Genomic DNA, 24,711 nt, shown 5'->3' on the forward strand with positions numbered 1-24,711 from the left:
CGCTTTTATTTATTTCTAATATTGTCTTTTTCTCCTGGAGTAACCGTCATCGCTAGAAATGAACTGTTTCCAGTTGTACCACGTGTTAAATCAAAGAAAACGCTCTCTAGCCTCCACATCAATATGGAGATGAGAAACCGGGCGAGATAGATGCGTGGGTGCAATACTAAATAGTCTCTGTTGAGGTTGATACAGTCACACCGCACGGGCATATTGCGCAGATCTCAACGTTGCGCAAGAGTTTCTTTTTTTTTTGTTGTTGTTGTTGTTGAAGAGAACTTCAAACTAAAACCACAAGCGTCGCGGCCTAAGACGCTGCCGAGAATTTTGATTAGCACTTATGCTTCCGCGTTATTTACCTTATAACTTTTGTTTATTATCTTTGCAGCTGTTCAGGTTAGTACTCCGGCCGCTTGTTTGGGCATGGTTTGAGTCCCCGATCGGAACGCGAAGGTCTTGTTGATTCTAAGTGTCTCAATGGCTACAGGCAGGCGCTGTGGTTAGGTTCAGTTCGGTGGAATCGGCCTCCGCCCTATTCGGTCCTGTAAAGCGTGCTTTCAGTGCATAGAAGATATGTACGAGGGAGAAGTCTACTGTAACATTGTACTCATGTCTTGAAACTCTCAATCCGTTTCACATGTGTACACTATGTACTTTATTCAGTAATTTTATGTACATTTCCTGTTTCTGTCACATTTCAGCCGAAGAAACAACCGTGACTGGACTGGTTGGAGACTCCGTGAAGCTGCCCTGCGACGTTGATACCAAGCGCTGCGGCAACGTGTACTTCATAACGTGGACTAAAAATGTGGCCGATGTCTGGAAAAGGATCTACCTCTATAGCGACGCGGTCGAAAAGCCCTTGCAAGAGTTGGCCAACCCAGACAGGGCAGATTTTTTCCTCAACAACTCCACGGCGATACTCAAGATATCTCCCGTGAGATTGGCCGACGAGGGCCAGTACAAGTGCGATGTAACATACGTTCGCGGAAAGTGTCCTTCCCTCTCCTACGCCAATCTCACTACTGTCGGTAAGTCATTGACATCCCTGACATCAATAGCATTTGTCCGTAGTTTTCTTTTTTTTTTTTTCATCAAGCCCTTTTCGCTTAATTGTAGTGTTACAACAACACTGTTCGTTACTGGGGCCAATGGCGAGAACATAGTGCTACCATCGTTCGTGTCGTCGCCTTGCCTAATTAGTTAATAAGAAATAATGACAGTAATACCGCGAAATGCTAATCCTTTTGCGGCGTGCAAAGTCGTGTTAACGGTAATGTGTTTCAACTCCGTGCTTCGTCGCATCTTCTCCATTACTAGTCTTGTCGTGAAACACATTTTATGCTGTATAATTTTCGCTACAGATACTTTTTAAGGCAAATACGTGCAATAAATATGCATCGATTGGTGTGACAATGCGGCATCAACCATGAACTTTTCAAGATTAATGGACCACGCTCAGACCGTAGATTGCAATACAGATATGACCAAATATCGAACGTTAGTATGTCTGAAACACACCTACATAACACAAGAAAGTGAAATATGATGACAGTATATCTAAAAGAAGAAGGAGAGGTCAAATTAGGATCCATCAATATTTCAGATAGAGGTTGATGCCCTACTGGTCGCAGTTGAAGAATAGTCTGTATTCGAAATTTCTTCAACGTAGCCGAAATATGTTACACAGTACGCGTATACTGTCTTTCAAGATCATCAGTAGGGTATAACGCTACCGCAAAACAAAGGTCACGTCTCGTAGTTACAATTTCTAAACAAAGTTCTTCTCTCTCGTTTTCATTCCTTGGCCTTCCCTGGCCGAGTTCTTCAGGGACTTGCACGCTCGGCAAAGAGCAAAAATAATGTCATTTGAACGGTTATATTCACTCGAACGGATATCGGTCGAAACTAATTATCCATTCCCGACACACCCGGATATAAATTCGAAAGCAAAGTCTTCCATTTAACAACCCTGCCCGTTTTTAGCTCCTAGTTATGTACGCAGAGATATGCCTAGCCGCAAAGTAATTTTAATGGGATGTAGCAAATAAGCTTTCGCCGCTACAATGGCTAGCGAAGATGACTGTTCCATTACTTTTTAACTTTAGGACTCTACTTTCGTAAGGCACCCTCTATATGAAATCAGACTAGCACAAAAGATATACTGGCGCATTGTTCCCTTTTTCATTGTTCAGCTTTTCAATTCAACGAACGGTTTCATCGAATGAAAACAAAGAATAGGATTAAGGAGTGAACAAAGGACGTTGTGGACGCTATTTTCGAGAATCAGCCACTTCGCAGGGAGAAAGAGAGGAAACGAACTGAGCAACTACATAAAATGCAAACATCTCGACGGCAGAGGTTGGAAAAGAAACTGGAACGTGATCACGAACAGAAGAAAAGACGCTCCATCCCAGAATTTATTTCTTATAGCTGCTAATCCATCATTATTAAAAGTAAGTGGAAAGAAACATGCGCCTGTGGAGCTGCGTTATTGCAGTGCTTCAATAGTTCCCTTTAGGTGCTTTAAGAGCCTTTACGTGCTTTGAAGATCGTCTCACGTGCTTGAAAAATCGCGGTGATACGCGACAGCTCAGTGACATACTATTATACATCAGGTTATACTATCTTATGGTCGCTTTTTTCCTTTGCCCAGCCAGTCAACCATATCTGTCCAGCATTATTATGCAGTGCTGAAACAGGTGTAACATATTCGCTAGCGATGTGCGTGAAATCCTATGGCCTAAAAATGCGACAGCATACCACCAGCCGTTGGCAGGGTACAAGTTTCTTAGACACGCCGTCTTCCGCGAGGGACGTTAAATACGGGGCGCCACGTGGTGAGCTTTCATCGCACGTTAAAGACCCCTCAGGTGGGCAAAACCAATCCACAGACCGACCGCTGTGGCGTCGCTCATGATCTCGGTTGTCTCGCGACGTAAACCCCCAACTATTTTTATTGCACACCACCAGCCAGACCTGACTGGGTCGGGACTAACCTCTTCATATTTTTTCTTTGATATCCCATCCAATCCAATCCTGCGTATAGGTGCGAGGATTGAATGGAAGGCAAAACGCGCGTGGGCGGACGGGTGGCTCTTACGTCAAGTTAGGCACGTATCCCCTTTTGCGCTCGTCGACAGAGTCGTAAAAAGTTTCCGTACTGGCTCTCGCTGGAGCGCTGAGATGTAAGACGTGATTGTCAGTACGTTACATTCGTGGCTACATGACAGGGAGTGTAACAAAATTTAACGATAACATAATAATGATAACGAGCAGTGCACGCTATTACGTTTTGTCACATTTCTGTAAAAAAACACGTAAAACACGTGAGCAAGTAAAACTTATTCGTCCTAGTCCTCCCAACTAGCGTTCAAGAACACGCAAAAACAAACTTACCAAACCACGGCGTTTAAATATTCTTGGACATGGAGAACGAAGCTTGATCATCAGGTTGTTTCCAACCTGAACATGATGCTACCATGACGGGTGTATCTGTGGGCTATAACCGTGAAAATTCAGTTAGCATGCGGTGTAGTGCAACTGCTGTTAGGCGTGTTTGGAGCGGAAGGCAAGTATATAAAGTGCATGTACGAGTAAGTCCGCATTGTTGACTGATTAGATGAGTTATACAGGGTGCTTTTTTATTACTTAGATTTTTACGAGAGCTACGAGAACAGCTTGTATAATTATAATTATAATTGGGGGGGGGAGTTTACATCGCGAGACAACTGAGATCATGAGCGATGCCACAGTGATCTCTTTGTTTATTCAGCAGGTGTGCACTTATTCGAGTCGTGGAAGGCCGTTTCGCTCTTTTGGGGGCTCGTAGGCGCAGTGTTGGGATGTAGCATGCTTCAAGGTCGGCACAGACACCGCGTCTCGGCGAGACATCAACGTTTCACGGTATTAGCAACACCTGTGGGGGCCGGAGTGCAAACTCAAAAAGTGCGCATAGAGAAAAAAAGAAAAAGAGCCGCAGCACGTGAAGTATATGCTTTTTAATTAGGTTTCGGCTTAATTTATGCATACTCATAACTTATCTCCATGCATTAAACTCAGCTATGTGGTACTGTATATCACCGATGTAAGACACGCATGACGTACGACTCTCGTCAGGCGTACCGTAAATAATATAAGTGTCATGCAGAGACACATTGAACGCCATGTTAAATGGACGCCTCTGTGTTATTTTGCAGCAAAGCCTAGTGTACCAGTGATTGAAACGAAAGGATCTACGCTAGAAACTGGAGCAGTCGTTGGTCCACTCCAGGAGGGAGACGTCCTGACAATCACCTGCAAAACGTTTGGCGGGAAGCCTTCTCCTAAAGTCACCTGGTACAAAGGTGGTTCACCATTGCCGGCCAAGGTGGAGGAAGCGAAAAATGAGCGAGGCGCCGGAGACGTCAAGGCTACCTTTACAACGGCGCTGCGACGGCAAGACCTCGGTTCCAAGTACGAGTGCGTAACGACGAACGAAGCCCTCGACCAGCCTCTTAAGACCTGGGTTGAATTGGATCTACATGGTACTCTCCGCGTTCGCTTCTACTAGTCAGCTTTGAGATGTCCATACTTGTCGATAAGCTGGTTATCTTAAAGGAGTAATGATGTGATATTTAACATGGCTCGAAACCGTGTCTCATCTGTCAAGCTGCCCATCAGGAGCCAGCATGCAACACATTTTCGCTATGCGGTGTATTATAACTGCCCAATGAAATTTTCAAAAACGGTCGCGTTACAAAAGTAGCCGCGGACGGCCGACACGATCCTCGCGTGCCGTATGGAAGTCCACGTGACTTTTTTTCTTTGTTCCTTTCTTTGTTCTCAGCTCACGCGCCGCTTATACCTGTTTGAGCTGCGCCGCTCTACGTCACGAATCACGCGCCCGGGGACCACGTTCCATCACGCTCCTTCCTTCGTTCTCAGACACGCTCTTTTCACGAGTGAAGGATTCTTTAGAGGTGTACGGAACAGTGTCCTCGCGCGCTCTCTGTGGGTCACCAGCCTTTGCGTTGTGACGGGCGCAACAACCAATTTGTGACTTCATTCGACCGTGTGGCAACGAACGTACCTCGCGTCTCTTTCCGCCGATCTTGTTTCTCGGTAAAAATTGTCCAAATAACATATGCCTTAAATATTTGTTACAAAACGCCCTTCGTGGACAACAGTCCCAAATTTCTTGTCGGTTGACGAAGTGCCTTTATTACCTTTGACTTAGCTGAACTACGTTTTTTACCCTGTTTTCTTATTTAATGTTCTTGTACCGTATTATTCAAATGTTCACAGTAAAGCCAGAGGAATTAGAAACGGATGTCCCTACAATGCCCATCAAGGCGGGCACGGTACTGCGAGTCAAGTGTGTCGTTTCTGGGGCTCGACCAGCAGCCGACGCAACATGGTACAATCGTACGGAGCGCATGAAGCACCAACCTCAGCCGATGGTTGAACCCCTCGGAGACGGCACATTTCGCACCACAAGTACCTTGGAGGTGGTCGTGTCCCGTCACGATCATGAAGGCAGCTTCACGTGCAAGGGAAGCAACTCTGTGCTGCACAGTTCCGGAGAAGCGCCGCTGGAGAAAACCATCGATCTGCTCGTGCAATGTGAGTTTAAGTACTTTACTGCAGGGTTACATAGGTGCGCTCTGTCCACGTCTGACGTCCAGCCCCTATGGTTGGTCTTTCACGTTGATGCCAATACATCGTTGCTTGTTCCATCCTACAGTTGGCAATACGAATACATCGTCTGTTTCGCGTGCTAGGGCGGGGGGAGACACTTGGGCAACGACTAGAGATGCAACTAGAATTGGTGAAAAAACGCGGAAGAATATAGGAAATAGTAGGCTAAAACGTTAAACAACATGGGCTCACTATTGTATTTTTGTGACTGATCTAACGAGTCAACGGTACAAAAACACGGCATTTTTCTGTTTTTTATCCTTGGCGTAGGAAAAATCGTCCGAAATTTCCGATCCCGCAAATATGCATTATAAAGTTTTGGCAAAATATAATGCATAAACCAGGCAAAAATGGCCTATTTAGGTGCTCTAGTCAACTATTTCTCATTTTTCTGTTGTACCCTAAATTTTCATTTTTCAGGTCGACCAAATAAAACATATTCCCCGTTTTATTTCAATGGTGAACGATCGCTACTCTTATTAGTCTTGACTGACAAGTCATCGAACAATGACAAGTTAGCTTATCTCCTTTCTCTCTCTTTTTTTTTCTCCAAATATTTCTGAAAAGAAAGTCTGCGAGAGCAATTGTTCCACTTCAGCAAGTCGGAATTACCGGCAATTCCCTGCATCTCCACATAACAACTTTATGTGTTTGCTAGTTCTACCTAAGCCTTGCGTTGATGCTTACATGTACTTAAACATGTTATTTTTCGTATTTGTGTGCTAAACAAATAATATCTTTTTTTTTTTATAATTGATGTTACAATGTTGCATCATAATATGTTCCCTAATGTTTGGTAAGCTATATAAGTCGTGCTAGAGTTCACATTTAATTTCATTTTTCAATGTTTAAAAACAAAAAAAAATAACAACAAAGAAACGTTTTTGATTTGAGCTGTTCAAAATTTCTGGGAATGTTGCATCTCTAGCCACGGCCTGCTACACAGATCTACCTATATCGGAAGGGGGAAGGCTAATGTCGAAATTGGCTCGCCGTTGTTGACCACTGGCGAGTGGGCATCGTCATGACTTAGCCAAAAAGGGATGAAGGGGTGAAGTGTTTGAGGTGAGGTAAGTAGAGGATGAATGAGTCCGATGTGCACTGTGGATGGGGAGGTACGTTAGAAGGGTCTTTGGGCAAGGCCGGTTTCACCGAGAAAACGCACGAACGGGGGTTGCGAGTTTTTGTAGATGGTTCTGCATAAGAACCTCCGGGGTATAGGATGTTCGCCAGCGTGCCAGTCCTGGAGTGGGCAAGGTCCGCATAGTGTTGTATGCGCGACAATCTGCCAGGGTATATGTTCGATGGTTTCAGGTTGATGACAGTGATTGCAGCTAGCATCATTCCTATAGAGTCAACCTTGCATAGTTGTGAGATGGTGAACGCATATCCTGTGCGTAACCTATGAAGCATGGTTTGTATGACCCGGGGGAGGCCTTTCATGGGAAGATGGGGTCAGGGGCTTGCATGATGTGTCGTATGTCAGGGTGACGCATTTCAACTAGGTGCTTAACGACCATTGGTCTGTCGGTGTCGTCCGGAGTTGGTAAGCTAGGGCTGCAGCTCCTGCGTACTGAGGATGCTAACTAATCTGCTCTTTCGTTGCCGCTGATACCGACCTGAGACGGGATCAATTGGAAAGTAAAATATCCTTCGATTATTTTATGCGGGGCCCACGATCTCCTGATATCAACGCTCTACGATGTTATCACACATGGCGTTCATCACGTTCCACGAGGCGTTTCTCGAGTCCGCTTTAACTATTCCCCGCACTTGGACTGCAGCACCTTCGTGTACTAGAGCCAGGAGCTCGGCAGTCGTAGAGGACACCAGTTAACGTCGTGATCTCTTTAAAGTAGCACAGAAGTCATTTTTGACGCCTTGTTTTGTTTCTATAAAACTCTTAAGTAGGCCAGTAAAATGCACCATGAGAAGTAATTCACCCGACAGAGTCATAATTATCGCAGAATTTATAGTACGCCGCGAAAAGCGGCCGTGTGCAACTGTGGTGGAGAGTGGCACCAGCCTGTCACCTTGCGCTCACGCTACACAGTCCGCGCTCGCTGATTTGTTTAGAGTATCGTTCTGCTGGTCAGATGTTCGTGCCCTGAAGAAGCGTTGCCCATAGGGAAACTCCCGCGGGACAATGAAATCGTGCATGCCCACGGTAAGCATTTGTCTACCGACTACAAAAGAAGAAAGCCCTCACGCACAAAAAGAAAAAGAGAGGCGCCCACCTCGACTGACCGCGCAGACGATATGACGTCATAGGTCGTCCTTCTCCATGTTAAAATCCGGGGGGCGAGTCAAGAGCGAACGAGCGGTGCCGTGTTTGTGTACGTTTTTTTTTTTTCTAGGAAAAAACTGAATGCATCAACACCTTTTGTGTTGTTCGGCAAACTGACGCATGTACTTTCATCAGCTGTCTTAAAAGGAAAATATTTTGGATGGCTCTCAGTACAAGTTTAATGGGATCTAGTATGCAGAAGTAGCGCTTCTGGCAGGTCGCGCTCGGGAACGAGACCATATTTTTTTCCAGTGTTATTATTAAGGTTGACGTGAGCTGTACATTTCGTAAACATACATTTCCAGCAAGTGCAGCATATTGCGCATATACGCAGGTATATACAGTCAACCCTCGATTTATGAATTCCCTCGTTTTATGAAGACGAGCACGGGGAACCAAACTTTTTCCATTCATTTTTCTCTCGTTTTATGAACCTCGATATTCGAATAATGAACGAAATTTCTGGGAACCAACTTGGAGTTGCCTAGCGTTTTTGCACTCAATTTATGAACGGATCGTTCCGAGGTCAACAGAAACCTTCAAAGGGATAATTCTGTGGTCTTATGCATGACGCCTGAACGAACAAAACGTTTTCCAGGTATTGCACCCGCGGTTCTTAACCCCTCGAAATCCGAACAACAAACGGGTTTTCCGGGGTCGCACAAGGTGCGACCAAGTGTTCCTGACCTCAGTTGATGAATAAGGTGGTCGCTGTCACCGGGTGAGTAATAAACGGAGGTTAAAAATCCCGGAGGAAATCCGAGACCAGCCCAGTGCGAATGTGGTGACATCTCTTATTTCCAAGATTGGCACAGCGGAAGGCATGGTCCAAAGCGAAATTAAACAACTTAGTATTGCATAATAAACAGAGTGTGAATGCGCTAACGTCTGTTCTTTGTGAGATTGATACAGCAGAAGGCATGGTCAAAAGCAAAATTACACAATATATGGCATTATAAACACAATCCCAACTCGGAAGTACTGTTGCATTTGCTCGATAGTACTCAGTTAACTGAATTTATGATTTATGAATCCCTCGATTTATGAACGATTCGGGGAACCGAGGGTGTCTATAAATCGAGGGTTGACTAGTGCAACGCATATACAGGGTGTTTGTTCTAACGTTTCCAGGAATTATATTTAAAGTGAGCGATAAAAGAAAAGCAAGTGGTACTTTACTGCTACGTGAGTAAGAAACAGGTACTGCTTCACTAGTAGCACCAGTTTCTTAGTCAAGTAGCTGAAAAGTAGCGCTCGTTTCTCTTTTATCGCTCGCTTTAAATAAAATTTCTGGAGATGTTAGAGCAAACACCCTGTATAGAGTGCAACGCATCCGAGTGTTTGTCCTCTGCAACTCCGTGAAACGATCACCAGCAAGGCTGCGGTAGGTTCATTGCATTGCAGCTATTTCCAAAGGAAGACACTTAATTTCTTTCCAAATGCGAAATGAACAAGAGTCTTACCAGTCCTAAATATTAAACCAAGGCACACATCCTACCCGAATTCCCGTTCCTTTGCAACTTTCGAGCACATTTATGCGTTGTGCATTATTGATGTTCCAACTTTCGCCAAAGAGAATATGGGCTCTGTTCTTCGAGCCCATTGTCATGCGCATATTAAATTTTATGTTTCAGATGTAATAGATAGAGAATAGCTAACTACTTTGGGCTTTGCGCGAGGGCTTTTCCTTCCTGTTTTTATACCCTATTGATAACGCCGAATGGTTATCACGATTAGAGCGTCCTTTCTTGCGCAGACTTCTTGCGGTTAATAATGCAGTCAGTCTACTTGAGGGTATGAGCACATCAATGATTAATTCAGTGGACCACGTGGAAGTCCCAGAAGAGGCAGCGAAAGCCTTGGCGAGATTTTTCTCCACTCTTTCTTCGAACGCGTCCCAAAAGATATACTCCTCGGTGCGTCGTGAACGGAGGTAGCGGAACAGCAAGGGTACTATAGAATACCTACTTAAGCCGTGGGATTCGTATGCATGCTATCGAAAAGGACCGCTGTATGCCGTTTTCTCGCCATCTTCTCTGAATGATTGAATAGCGTTTCATGTGGCGATGCTGTTGAAGGACTGTGAGAATTACTGATCACGATGATCTCGTCAGAGGCAGATGGCTATAAATATTGAGACGGTTAGGTCAGCAGATATAAAAAGCAAGTATTCTGTTATCATTGTGCTCTGTCTGAGCAGTTTCGTTTGAAATCCGATTACGTTAATTTATGCCATAATTTATGCCATATAGCATTTGATATGCCACACATTACATTCTCGCAAAATATTACATTACTATGTGACGCCAAATGAACATCAAATTAATTTATAGTTTCGAGAAGTGTAACGCAGAAATGCGCCCACTATGGTAATCTGCCTGCCATCTAGCAACATTGTGCCTCCAAATTGGCCATCTGACTCTCACTGCTGCTGCTATTCGCCCTTCAACGTGCACCGCAGGGGAAGCACGGAGGGGAGAGGTGCCTGCGCCGCTGCTAGGAGACAAACGCTAGCGTGCTCGATGACATAACAACAACAATTAAATTATGAATGATGATGTCATAAGGTTCGAAGGCATAACCTACTCTTAGAGAAACCCAAACTCTGGAGCTGTGCTCTTTATTAAAAATAAAATTAATTGTGGGGATTGGGTAGTGCTCACCGAATGAGAGCGCCGAATGTACCGAATGAGAGCGCCTTGGTGTTCCGCAGTTTCCACTTTATTCCACAGTGGTACTTAAAACCCACGTTTTCACTCCAGTCACGGACTGTATACCACAACCGTTTGGATTAGGAGTAACGTGAACGTAGTTTTAGAAGGCGAAGTTCGGATCCAAGCTTTTTGGCGGACAGTATAACAAAACATTCACTGTGGCATTCACTGAACAATTCCAGTTCAATCTCACTGTCACAATGAAGAGTAGTCACTAAGCTCACCCGTTATCCAGTTTCCTGTATTTCAAATTGAGCCGCAGGAAAACAGGCATTTTCTCCTTCGACTTGCATTCTTGATAAGATTAACACCCTGCCCGTGTGCCAGGGTGTCGGAGCGAACCGAAAACCGGAACCGAAAACCGAAAAAAAACCGCTATTTTGGTGCGAACCGGAACGGAATCGAAACCGTATAAGTTTTTTTCACTCAGGAGGGAAACCGAAAAATATATTTAACGGTTTTCGGTCCAAGAAAAAACTTCGCCGGTTTGGACTAGACTACGCATAGGCGAATGAAACAGACGTCGTGTGCTCTGAAGTCATGTCATGGATACTAGGTTACGGTTACTGTGGAATGTATGTCGGTATCCTATGACCCTTAGGCTCCCTTTGTAATGGTTTATCGTTCGCGCACGCACACAGACTTAGAGGTACATGTGACTCTAGCAATGTGCCGTAGTGTTCGTTTTAATTTGATCACCGCAAACTCTCCTCAACTAAACAGCGACCCAATGGGGCTGCATAACGGCTTGTTTATCGGTAATGTCGCGCAACGCGTCCCTTGTTTGAGAGCAGCTAAGTTGAATACATTTACGTATACGCGAGGGCAAGCCCGTGCGAAGTGGCAACTCTTTTGTGGACAGGACACGAATAAAATAAAACGGAGCCGTCGAGCGCGTTTGTGAGTGAAGGTGTTCCTCGATTTGCGTCGTTCTCGTGCGGTGGTGCTTGCTGGCTAGACAGTAGCAACAGACATTGGGATGGGACGCGATCGCTCCAATCCAGTAAGAAAGTACTTTACGTATGACATGACGACAAACAAGTCCGTTTGTAACATGTGCTTCAAGAAAGGAGAAAGCCCATTTGAACAGGCAGTAATTTTCAGGAACCAGGAGCTACGAATTTCACAGCTGTTTATTAATATTAAATACCATGTATGCAGAATAAACGGGTTTACATTTTGTAACATTGATTTTTTTTTTTTTTTGTGTGTGGGGATGAATATCCCCAGCAGAAGCGGAACCGGTTAAAAACCGGTATGAACCGTTATTTTTTCGCTCCGGAGCAGAACCGGTACCGGATCGTTTATGATGTAACCGGAACGAAAACCGGAACGAAAAACGTTTCGGTTCGACACCCTGCCGTGTGCAACGGTCGTGTTACAGAAACGTTCGAAGGTGACTACTCGGAATTCGCACCGTCTCAGACAACATGATATTTCCTGTTTTTATGCCAATTGCAACGTGGATAATTATATGACCAGTCCTTCCAGCACGCTAAGCCTCTTCAAACCAGTGGGGCCGGTTAGACGAACATCTGAACGATCCCGGGAAACATGGGACCTCCCGGAAATTAAAAGAGCATCACAGTGTCATAGGAAGAATGTTAGCCGTACTTCCGCTCACAGGAACTAGAGAGGATAGGCCAATAACGCCGAGTTTCCGCAGGGGAAATTGGTCAGAGATAGGGGCCGTCCGATGAGACAGGTGAAAGCCACGAAGAAACCCGATACTTGGCCGCCGGAGTTATCATGGGAAATCGAGCTCCCCTCTTCTGATCTCAGGCACCATCACATTTTATCCTTTCGCTTCTTATGAAGGAGGAAGGGACGGCAACTTCCTTTATTGTTTTCACATGATTAAGGCTCGTTATAAGCAACACTGATGGGCGGGTGTTGCGAAGGCTGGGTACTATGCTGTTGTTCGCTTGCACGTTCTTTCCTCATATTTTATGTATTTCATATTTTTATTGCATGTTCAACACGAGCTTTTTACGCTTGTGTTGATACGTTAATATGGGTTAGTTATGTTTTGTGGTTTATGTACGATGCATGTTCACATACAGTTCGGTGACCGGGAGGGGTGATGTTTTTCTCTTTTTGTCTTTTAATATTTTTCTTTTTCTTTTTCCTTTCTGTGGGAATCCGTGTTCATCCATTTAGGGGTTCATTATGGGAGTAGCAGAATTCGTCAGGTGACGAATTCAATTTCATCCCTTTTTTTATCATTCAAACTCAAACTCAACGATGCTTCTTCTCCCTCTTTTATATGCCTGGATAACTTGCTCATCTTTGCTCTATATTGCTAATTTCATGAGTGAATCTCCTTCGAGAGCACCTTGTCAACAGGTGCTTATTGGCTGCGATGCACCAATGTTCCCGTGTACAGGCGCTCAACGTCTCATATGTAATCAGTCGCATATGGTGAGAATGAAAAACAATAACTGCAACGCGTTTGAATACCCGCTTACAGTGGCACGCTCTTCCTTGTCCTGTCCAGGCGCCAGTCGTGATGAATCTTGTGATGCCCGTCAGTGCAAATGGAACAGTATGTCACAGGATTATCCACGAATAGACCATTTCAATCCCGTCATGATTCATGTTGAATTCATTATGAAGAAAAGCATGCTGAAGTTCCCTTTGTTCACTTCTTCAAGACAAAAAAGCCCTGTAACGTTGCCCTTGAGGTGGCTATTTTGCTGGCATTGATGGATGAAGCGCATGTTTTTTACCCTAGGGGTGCTTTCGAAGCCCACGAAGAAAGATATATAACAGTGCACTGGTTTCTGCCAACCTCACTGCAGGAAAGAGTACAATGGACCTGTCGTTTTGATAGCATTCGCCGCGATGGCAAAAGAACAAACGATATAGGCAGTGTCTTCGGCGACAAGTTTGCCCCGGCTACTCACACAGGAACACAAGGACAATACATTTTCGTACAAAGAACTTTCGTGCTCTCGGATTCTCTGTCTGTATTATCTTCCCAACACGCACTTGAAGGGGCAAAATTATTAATATCAAAATAGAATGTAATATCACACTGTGTACTACATGAAATGTAATCTTCCTATACGAACGTCGTAACAATAGCAAACGTTGTTGTTTCCAGATCCACCGGACGTCAAGATAGAACAGAGCCGTTCCGGCGTGGTCAAGGAACGAGCTCATGTGGTTCTTCACTGTTCTTACATTGCGAACCCGCGCATGATCCTGGATATGCGCTGGTACAAGGACGACGCTTTGCTGCACATCGACCAGGACGAGCGGTTGGAGATCAGCAACCCTGGTCTGCCGACGCTCACAATCCGCGAGCTCACCCGGTACGACCGTGGCCGGTACGGATGCGGCCTCAAAAACGAGATCGGCTGGGGGAACTCTTCAAACACAGCTCACCTAGACATACTTTGTGAGTGACAATCTTTCTGAAAGGGCACGTCTCATCACTGCCCGTGAGAGCGCTGCCTGTCCTCACTGCTTTTCTATGTCTCTGTTTGTCCGGGCAGCGCACAGTAGATAAGATGTCCTTTCACCCATGTTCTGGTGTCGCCAATGTGGCACGTATCATGTGAATGGCTTGGCGTCTGCTCCTTTTTTCCTCTTTTGTGTCACCCATAAGAAAGAAAAGGAATTTCCTCTATAGAATACAGATGCACACAGAGCCAAGGTATACTTTGCTGGACGCGTGTCTCTGTGTACACCTGCAGAGAAGGACTATTTAATGTGTTACCTTATCGGTGATTCGTCTGCAGCAGCCAGGCCACTAACCGAAGTATGGGAGACTCTGCAGATGGTGAAAGAAGCTGCTGGAGCACTGTATACTATGGCCATGCTCGTTGGATCAACTTCTCTAGTGTCGTGATGAGCTGTCCCCGTGCCTCGTGCTTTGCCCTGTGTCTTTCTTCAAACTCAAGGAAATTCATGAACATGCATGTGTTATCGACTTTCTTTGGGAAACTTGGGAGTGCAGGGTGGTGAACGTAAACGTGGATGAAACACAGGACAAGCACAAGCATTCACTACCAACACATCGTTTAATGAAGACGAAATAAGCGTTCCTCACTACCAACAACGCCGAACGCTTTGCCCTGCTCATGTGATTTTTCTTGAAGCATAAGCTTCAAGTTAGTTATTCCTAATGTCTGATGTTACCACTTCACGGAATGCGCATGCACCGAAGTGTGTGGACGGACGCGAAATCAAGTTTTCCAATATAGTTTCGTTATGTGGCTTAGGTTCAGCAGCCAGTATTATCGCTTTGACTAGCAATCGCTCTGCCCTGCAATTTCGGTGCAGAAAGGCCACAGTAGAAGCTAGGTACGAATCGGATCAGACCGTCAACAACACCAGTCCCGCAGAGCTTCGATTTGAGCGTGGCCTTTAGAGTGTTAGGTAGGCGTGGAGCACGAACAGCAGTGACACTGGAATGAAGCTCAACACGCTCGGTAAGATGCGTGCAACGCTTATTAAAATTACTGTAACTAGCGACAATTACTTGGAAGGAAGTGATGACGAAGTGAATAAGAAAACAAAATCGGAATCCCAGTTCCATATCCACCGCAGGATCGACAAGGATTCACCGAACTGTCTTTTGAAAACGGCATTTATGCGTGGAATTATTCGATCCAATATTTTCTGCCGCTTATGACTAGGGTTTGTGGTTTTCGGAATTTATTTTCAACCCAATTCGGGGGGTGTTTATCGGCATTTATTTGGGTGACTATAAATCGGATTTTTTCGGCATCTATATTCCGCCCAAAAAATAAATGCCCGAATACGGGCATCTATTTATTTCGCATGAAGGAAAGCCCATTTTTCGCGCGAAGTAACAACGAACCGAAAAGAAGTGAATCGATTCATACGAAGGGAGATTCCAAGGGGATTTCCCTTTGCGGTTCCAGGAATGGCAGCTGTCAGGATACGAGAAATTCGTATTTTTTTGGAATATTCCGAATCTGAAAAAATCATCCGGGGGGTGTTTTCCGGCATTTTTCCGAAAATGCCGAAAACCACGAACCCTACTTATGACGACAGTGATGATAAAAATAAACAAATAAACGACGCGTATTAGACAGTTCTCAGTTCACTACACAACGAATTCGGTTCTGACAGTGCCGGCACAATGAACGAACCTCATTAGAGAAGCTTCCATGCGCTTGCGAGTAGAACGTCATATCAGCATCCGGTAAAATGAGCTGCGCGCACAAAATCCTGCAGGGTTTACTTTTCGGCTTAATAGTGGCAGGTGACCGCGGTGTTTCAACTAGCAGTGCGGTAACGCTATCTGGGTGGAGTTTACTTTAATCCGATTAGTTAATACGTCATTTTCTTTACGCAGACTAGTGTGTAAAAGGATTTAACAAGCTATACCTGAGCGATGAATGGATTGTGCAGCGGCGGTATGTTTTCTGTCGTTGGCACGGTACATGCAAGAGAAAGTGAGACATACGTTCCGGGTAAAAGAGGAAGAGAAAGAGAAAGGGGAGACGTACTTCATGAGTTACCTCGTTTGCTTGAGAGGGAAAACTGGCGCATGTTACATGGTATTGCCAGGATGAGTCCAATCGTTCGATTCGCTATATTCAGGTCCGGCCATGTCCAGCCTGAAGATGCGTCATATGGCAAATCACTTATGAACACTATAATAAAAACAATACAGGTGGAAACAAAACAAAAGAATCCGCGTGAAAAATCTCATTTTTGACTTTCTTTCTGTGTGTGCGTGCGTGCGTGTGAATAAGCAGAACTACATCAGTTCGAGGATAGATATTTAGCTGTAAAGAAAGAGACCTGTGAGAGACTAAGTACCCAATACAATGCTGTCTCATGTCCAGTTAAGAAATTTAAGAATTTTAAGCAAAGTTAAGAGACTTAATTTCATAATTGCGGCGTATTACCTACCTTTTGACGATGTCACCTCGGGCTTACGCTTTACTACAAAGGTCCATGTACATTCAGGATTGCTCCAAAAGTAACTGAAGGCAATATAAATGGTTGCACTATCAGGTGATAGCTTGCGTAGCATAGCATCATGTATATCACAGGGGGTGCCACCGACACCCGCTTGTCCTACCGCTTTCCGTGCTGCCGCATAACGCGACTGTCGTGGTGGAAGGCTGAAACTGTTTTAGGTCCGGTTTCACCAACGCTGGTTAACATTGAACCGAGATCAAGCGTTGTTAAAACTTGAAGTTAACTCTCAATTCTTTTTTGTAAACGTTAGTTGGTGACGTAATGAATGTTTCAGTAACAATAGCTCCCTTTTTTGAAGCACTTAAGCGTTAAACTCAAGTTAAGGGACCGTTGATCTCGGTTCAAGTGTTCATCGGCGTTGGTGAAACCGGGCCTTAAGGGACAAAATAAAGGGAGGCCCATTACTCAGTAAAGCACAGGCGTCGTTAAGGAATGAACCACAGGTGTCGCACGGATATGGACAACTCTTGAGTCTGTTCTCCGGGCCCATGTTTTTCGAGTTATCGAAAGGTAGCAAAGCTGTTGGCTTCTGGAACCTGACTCTGCTGCCGCACTAGTACGTTGTATTGAAATAGAGCATGTGTTTGGTTGTCCTTTACAGACTCTCCGACTGTTGCGGCAGTTGTATCCCCGCCGTTTTTGCAAGAAGGCTACGGCACTCGCGTCACACTGTCGTGCAACGTCCTGGAGGGTAACCCTGGAACTCTCCGCCGCGTCAGCTGGTATAAGAACGGGGAGCTCCTCAATGAGACCACAGAGCGCGTTATCGTCTGGATGGACGTCATGAGGAACTTCACCGGAAACTATTCCTGTGCAGGCGAGAATGATGCCGGATGGGGGCCGGTTTCCGACCCACAAGAGCTCATCGTCTATTGTAAGTAAACAACAACAACAACAACTTTATTGCGAGATGATGAATGGGGAGTTTCATCGTCAGGGGTGATACTCTACCCCATTGCTGGTGTTGATGCCGGGAATGAAATAATGAGCCCCTTCACAATAAGGATCGAAGTCATATGGTATTCAAATAGGTGAAGAGAGTTTCGACGGCAGAGCGTTGGTCAGACGGCAGAACCTCGACGGCAGAGCGCAGTTGGTAGGCTGGATGTGGCCAGGGACCAATCAATTTTGTGTGAGAGAGGGGGGAGAGTCCAGCTCGTTAAGGTATCCGGAGAGTACGTTTCAGGAAGGTTGGTAGCGTGGGCAATGGAGAAGAATATGCTCTAGATCCTATTGTAAATATATTACACTCTGAGCTCGAGAAAGCACAAAAAAGTGGGACATTCATTTGACAATGAACGACGTGAAAGTCGTGTTAGCCAGCATGGGTGTTCCCAGGATTTTTTGGAAGGGGAGGCAAAGCGCTTCTAGGGGTCGGGCGAGAGTTCTAACCCCCACCCCCTACCACATGTTTTTCTGGCGGCGGACGTTGCGCACTGTGTGGGTGTTCAGAGGTTCCTATTAGGTCATCTGAGAATAATCATTACGACCTATGTCTAAATAGTGCACTATTTTCACAAGCGACCCTGGAATTCCAGGGGGGGGGGGGCACGGCCCCCCTTGCCCCCCTCTCGGTACGCCCATGTTAGCCAGCATAGGCTAGCACTCCAGACGGTCATCTCGTATTCCCTCTCAATGTATCGTCAACATCTTCACAGGCGACACAGAAAGGGCAAACAATGTGCAGTGACATGCAGCTTGAACGTAACGCTATTGAGTAAGGTCTACTTACAGGGGCATTTGTTTCTTTTTCGTACAGACCCTCCTGGTCCTACGAGAGTGGTACACATGAGTGAATTTGCAATCAAAGGTGAACCGACGTCTCTCTCGTGCGTCGTGGATGATCCAGGATTGCCTCCAGCAACACACTACCGATGGGAGTTTCAGGGAAACGTCTCCAATACACAAACGGATTCCATCTTTACTACGGAGCCTACGAGTCTCTCATCACGTGGCAACTATTCTTGCGCAGCTGTCAATGATGTTGGAGCTGGCCCGAGTGGAGAGTATGAACTGCGGGTCCAGGGTAAGTGTAACGCTAAGGCCTGATGGTCATCGCGACGTGCATACGTAATGTATAACATTAGAGAGTCTTAGAATACGGTGCGTGAGATCCTATTTATCTATTTACCCTCAGGACCTGATTAGCAATAGTGTTTTCCTAACGCGAAGCGGTGCAGCCGCGTTCCACCCCTACGGCGCCGCTGCGGCTAACAACCAAGACTTTGAAAAACGGAAAAAGCAATCGAGAAAAAAAAAAGCTTTTTTAAAAAATATAGTGCGTCGCCAATTGTAAACATAATATGTATTGCAAAACAATTTTTAAATAATGTTTTCGAATGTCGCCGGTCGCGACTGCAGCGCAAGACAGCCTTGGGGACCAGCTGTCGCGCCACCTTGACTGCGCACACTATTTTCGAAAAATAGCGTGCGCACTCAAGGCGTAAAGCACGTCGAGGTGTCTGGGCATGCGCAGTGGCGACGCTGTTACTTCTTTGGAGCCCGGAAGCGCTTGTGTCGCTTATTCTAAAATTCTCTATTTATTTATTTATTTTCCACTGTGATTATTCAGGGAGCAGACTGCAGACCAGAATGGTATGTGAATGATATTGATAACTGACGGCGGGAGTGTCAAGATGAAATCAGAACAAGATGTCTGGTGTTTAGAACACTCTCTCCGTAATCATCATCTCCTTACGAGGATTGTCTTCGAGTCCTAAAGTATAGGTGGCGCTACACAACACCATGTTTATGAAATATACGGTCCTGAGGGAGGCTGTATTTGTAAGCAGTAGGTGTAAGCAGTTGGTATAGCCATGTGGCTACCTGCGTGACCGCTCATGCTACGCGATGGGAAAATGCCACGTGATTCCGTCAATTTTCTGATAATGGCCGAGAGGAAAACAGAAGTTTCCAGGTCACGAGAACAGCGCATTACAATTTTCAACGAGGCTTTATTTTAATTATGATTCGGGTGTTTCATCGCAAGAAGCTATACTGTACCTCACTGCTGGACGCAATTTGGCGGAAGTATAACGATGAGCCGCATGTTACGCTTAGTATTATGCTTACTATCCGTTAAATGTCGTCAGGGAGCCACTGAGGTAGTATACCACCAACGTCACTTCGCGTGCTTCCCACATTACAGCTTCGTCTTGCAACGTGATCGATCTATCCTGTGGTGTTGTGGTGTTCGCCGCTTCCACATTTGCGCGAAGCCTGGACATGATACATTGGTTTCGGTCCCTAGCTAGTTAATTCGCCCACCTGGCCATTAATCTCGAAGTTTTAACACAACACACTGCTTCCTGCTACGTGTCACGCGCACAACATGTTAATACGCCGTTGCATGCACGCCGTTTTCGAAGAACGCACGTCTTAAAAAGGACCCGCTACGGAGCTGTTGGCAGCGCTTTTACAACCCACCGCGCTAATCGATGGCGCGCTCCGTTGTCTGGAAAACTAATGAGCACGAAGATAAAGCGCTATCAGAGCGAGGAACAACAGATGCGTAAAAAAAGAGTGAAATAGGAGATGAGAAGAGAGAGGAATAAAAGGAGCAAAGCAATAAACATCCACTGCATCCAACCTGAATGTAGCCGCAATGAAAAGGTAAACTCCGCGGAGCAGATAACGGTCATGTAAACGGCATCTTTTAGGCGACGCCTCTTATCTCAATAATGATGCTCCTGGATGTCTGGGGGTCAGAACTAATCATCTAAAGTTTCTCGTTTGCGTATACACATATCGTCGATAATTTTATCTATGTAGGGAACGAATGACTTGCGCGATGATGAAAATACAATGTATTAAGTGAGTGCGGCAATATATTGTCGCCCACACTTTCACTTTTCATTATCAACATTCTTCAGAAGCGTTTGTTTTCAGGATGTTGGAAAATGGATCACTAATCGGGCTATCAATGGTATCGGATCGCCGAACAGAATGTTGTGGGATGAGACTCTATAAACATGTGCGCGGGAAGTATGGGGTTTCCTTCGAAGTGAACAGAGGTACAAGAGGGAGCTGAAACATCAGGTACTGAACAGTGTAATGTAGAGGTACATCAATGTTTCGGTAGGTCAATTTCGGGTTATGCACGATGTTTGGGGCGAAGAAAATCTAGCCTAGAATTACATTTCTAACACTACTTCAGTGATACCTCAATCCTCCTCTGGAACGATATCTGCACATCTTCAAATGCTGACGCAATGCATGTCTTCGCACTCCCAGAGAGCTGCCATCCAACAACAACTGATACGTGATGACATGAGGTGTTCCAGGGATGTTACCCATATTTCGTTGTTGATTACTCGTTCCCGCTGCTTGCTTTGGTGTGGTATGTCTGCAAGAAGGCAATAATGTCAAGTTAGGAGTTAATGTGAGGCCGACGCCTAGCTCTTTCTACATTGTCTGCAGCAAAGGGGACGGCCCTCTGACGGTAGACGTAATGACAGGGAATAAAACATAGTCAGGTATGGCAGAATTAACTTTGTCAAGATTTGTTCTATATATTTTTCATCGTAGCTTTTTCCTTGTACTACCATCTCTGATTCAAACAGAAGTCTGCTTTGAAGTGACTGTCGCAGTCTGGGGCTTATCGGAGTGTTGATGACGCTGTCGCGTCTCAACTATTAGGTTCGCCGCGACAATGATACGCAGCGACAAGAGCTAATAAACATTATGAAAGTTTGGTATCTAACGACACACCACGAAAAGAAAAAAAAGAAAGAGCGTATCTGTCTGACAGCACGAGTAATACGTAACAGTGGTCATACTACAGAAGAGACGACACGCTCATGCCTTCAGTTATTTTCTCTGTCTCTCCAGCTCCGCCTGATTTCATAGAGCCATTACCCATCGAAACTGGAGCCCTGCAGAATGCGAGCGACGTGAGTCTATCGTGCCGTGTCGAATGCGAGCCGACGTGCGTCATCGACTGGCTGCGTGCAGGCGAACTCATCGACAAGTACAACCCACAGTTCACCATCCAGATGACGCCTCACCCAATCGAACCCAAGGAGAACCACTTCGCTTCCGTCGTTAGCACGCTTAAGTTCAACATGACCTTGTGGCCTGGAGGAGTCCTCGATCGAGTGACCGACAACACAACATTCACATGCCGATCAACCGGCAACCTTGTCGGCAAGGGAGTGTCTTCCACAACTCATTTTCAAGTCCAGTGTAAGTTCGCGCTGCTTTCGCTGTTTCCTGCTGTTTCGTGAACTTCCTACGAAATGGTATTATAGGCTTGATAGTAATCCTTTCCTAGAGCTGTTCTATACTTATAGTTCACTGAGCTTTGACGTTGCTGCTTCTCAACAATGCAGACCCTCCTGAAGACATCTGGGTATCAAGTTTTCACGTCACAGTAGCTGAAGGCAATACATCGGAGCCTATCACGTGCGGTGCTCAGTCGAGGCCTGCCAGCCAATACCGGTGGATCTACCAGAACCAAACTATTTCTGACAGCCCTCATTTGTTCATGAACTATAGCTTGGGCCGTGAGCGTACAGGAAACTACACTTGCGTCGCTATGAATCGTCACGGTTCCGCCAGCGCCAACACCTTTATCAATGTCACGTGTAAGTCAAACAGAAATCAAGACCTAGAATGATACCTTATACTGCACGCACACTAAACGTAGTGAACACTCATTGCTCTAACGAGTACCAATGCTACACGGGTAGACTTCGACGACCATTCAAACCAACTGCCCTGAAAAACGCGCGTAGCGCAAGCAAGCCTGTAATGTGTAAACTTCTAAAAGGACACTTGAATCCAATGCTGCTTGACAGGTTAACACGATACACGCTTGCTGGCGCTACGCGCGTTTTTCAAGGCAGTTGGTTCCAACGGTGGTCGAAGGCTGCCCGTATAACAGGGATATTAGTGTATTTAGCGAAATGTGAATGAAGTTCATGAGGCCAGTTGGTATTCCGCAGCAGCCTTAAGACATGCAATTGCCTCAACGCGATATTCACATATCGCTCATGCTAAACGCTTGCGACAAGTGTTTGCTTAAAACAGAACCGAAGAAGAGGACATGATTGAGAACGCACAGGGACAAGGACGACACACACGGAAGCGTTCAACTAGCAACTGATTTTATTTGGAGAAACAACTCTAGTCAGGAAAGTCCCTTGCAACAAAGGAGACCTCTAGCGGTGACAGGTTGACAGACCTCTGACTCACGTTGTTGGAGGAACTATGTATGAAGGTCGCTTCTATAATCTCGCGTCCAAGCTTAGAAGGGTGGACGCGAGATTGTAGAAGCGACCTTCATTCTCAAAATCATGTTCAGTCTCAACCAACATGCTCTACACATTCTCGCTCTCGAGAAGCAGGAAGCCATGATATGCTGTAACAATAGTCTTGACCCACTGTTTGTTCTTAACAGATGCACCATCTTGCACACTATATACCAGCAAGAACGACGAAGGCCAAACGACCATCATATGCGAAGTGGATGCTAATCCTCCACGTGTCAATATCATTTGGATGCGAGGCAATGAGACTATTGAGGACCATATCTACACAGAGGGCCTGAGAAGTGTCCACACTTTAACCGACTCATCGGTCACGGAACAGTACGGCACTTACTTCTGTTTACCGAACGGTACGCTTGGAGCCGCTGAATGCAAGCAGACCATCAATGCTCTAGGTGGTACGTTATCTCTTATTATTTTCGTTAGTCTCCCGGTCGTTTCTCGTTTTTACGGGATTCAACTCAGCTGCTTGTTGACTCTTTGCCTTCGCAGGTGCGTATAATCATGTCTACTTGGACGACGAGCAAGTAATGATGATCACAGGCATCGCCGGGCTCATCGTGCTTATATTTATTATTATCATCGTGATTCTAGTTCTCATCATGAAGCGCCGGCGAAAGCGAGGTAAGAGCATGCTATTGGCCTGCAAGCATATTCCTTCATGTGTTTCCATATGGTTGTTTTGAAGCTTTATTCGAAGTTACAAATGCTCTGGGACCGTTGATATGGAATGCAAGGAACCATGTCGGGAAAAAAAGCATTCGCAATAAGATAAATGAAAGCTTTAAACAATTTGCTTAGAAGTAGTTGGTAGAAACACACTCTGCTGACGTTTCTTCTTTTTTTTTTTTCTTGTTTAACGAAATGCTAAGGGCTCAACCCCAGTCCAGGGCTCAACGCATCAGGCCGCAGTTCGCACCATCACTACCCTTAGCCGCCACACACACTGAACACTGCCGTCCGCCGCATCCCACGAATGTTTCTCCAGACAAAAATGAGGACAAAGCCGTCTTCTTAAAGGGACAGTGAAGGAAGCGCCACATATATTTTTTTTGTTTATGGCTGTGGCACGATGCGCGAAGAACAATGAGCGTTCCTGCACAAAAACAATGGTCCCAGCTGACCTGCAGCACCAGGGAGAAGGCGCGAACGCGTCCGTGGCCTCCGAGGCGCGAACGCGCGAAGGCGTCCGAGCGCGCTCTAGATACCCTCCCTGGGGAGCCCGTCAGAGAGTGAGTAACCTGACGTCACGGGGACGGGGACCGGAGCGAGTTCCGACCGGGCGACTCGCTCATACTGTGTTCCTTACGTCGTCACGGCAGCTGATCTTGTCGGTTCTCGAAGGCTATGCCTCTCGGCACACGGCTCATTCTTCAGGACGTTTTTTTTAAAAGTTGAATTGAATTTCGGAGCGATAAGGCACCGCCGAGCGTAAATATTTTCCATAATCGCTCCTGACAGACTGCTTCATTAATTAAGCTGGATTTCGAACAACTCTATATGCCATTTCGCTGTTCCTTCAGATGTTGGTCACACTCTTTACAAGCAGATTATTAAGCTCAAATGACTGGAATTACTAAAATCCGGTCTCAACAATAGCGTACCCCTATCGGTTCCGTTCCCCAACGGTTATGGCATGACATCTAACACTTGCATTATTGTTCATCTCTCATGGACCCTATGAGCACGGTAAGTGGTGTGTTCAGTTGGCGTGTACTTGTTTCAGCTGGCCAAAAAGCAGGATACGAGGACAGACAACCGTAAGTGATTCTTTCTCTGTGACGTATCGCCGATA

The 24,711-nt window shown here is 45.6% G+C and overlaps 1 protein-coding gene across 3 annotated transcripts in view; it reads left to right on the forward strand.

The window, feature by feature from the left end:
* The window catches only part of LOC135385967 (hemicentin-2-like), a 223,015-nt gene that overhangs the window by 186,848 nt on the left and 11,456 nt on the right, over positions 1-24,711 (forward strand). For 2 of the 3 annotated variants that reach the window (XM_064615622.1, XM_064615623.1), the window contains exons 2-11: positions 702-1,031; positions 4,200-4,526; positions 5,287-5,604; positions 13,787-14,083; positions 17,249-17,521; positions 18,407-18,673; positions 21,478-21,831; positions 21,978-22,232; positions 23,048-23,314; positions 23,409-23,540. In XM_064615622.1, coding sequence (XP_064471692.1) covers positions 702-1,031; positions 4,200-4,526; positions 5,287-5,604; positions 13,787-14,083; positions 17,249-17,521; positions 18,407-18,673; positions 21,478-21,831; positions 21,978-22,232; positions 23,048-23,314; positions 23,409-23,540 — 2,820 coding nt within the window. Of the gene's footprint in view, positions 1-701; positions 1,032-4,199; positions 4,527-5,286; positions 5,605-13,786; positions 14,084-17,248; positions 17,522-18,406; positions 18,674-21,477; positions 21,832-21,977; positions 22,233-23,047; positions 23,315-23,408; positions 23,541-24,642; positions 24,677-24,711 lie in introns of all 3 variants that reach the window. The other variant, XM_064615624.1, reaches the window with a different exon arrangement.

This window comes from Ornithodoros turicata, chromosome 2, assembly GCF_037126465.1.
Source record: "Ornithodoros turicata isolate Travis chromosome 2, ASM3712646v1, whole genome shotgun sequence".
Lineage (NCBI taxonomy): Eukaryota > Metazoa > Arthropoda > Arachnida > Ixodida > Argasidae > Ornithodoros > Ornithodoros turicata.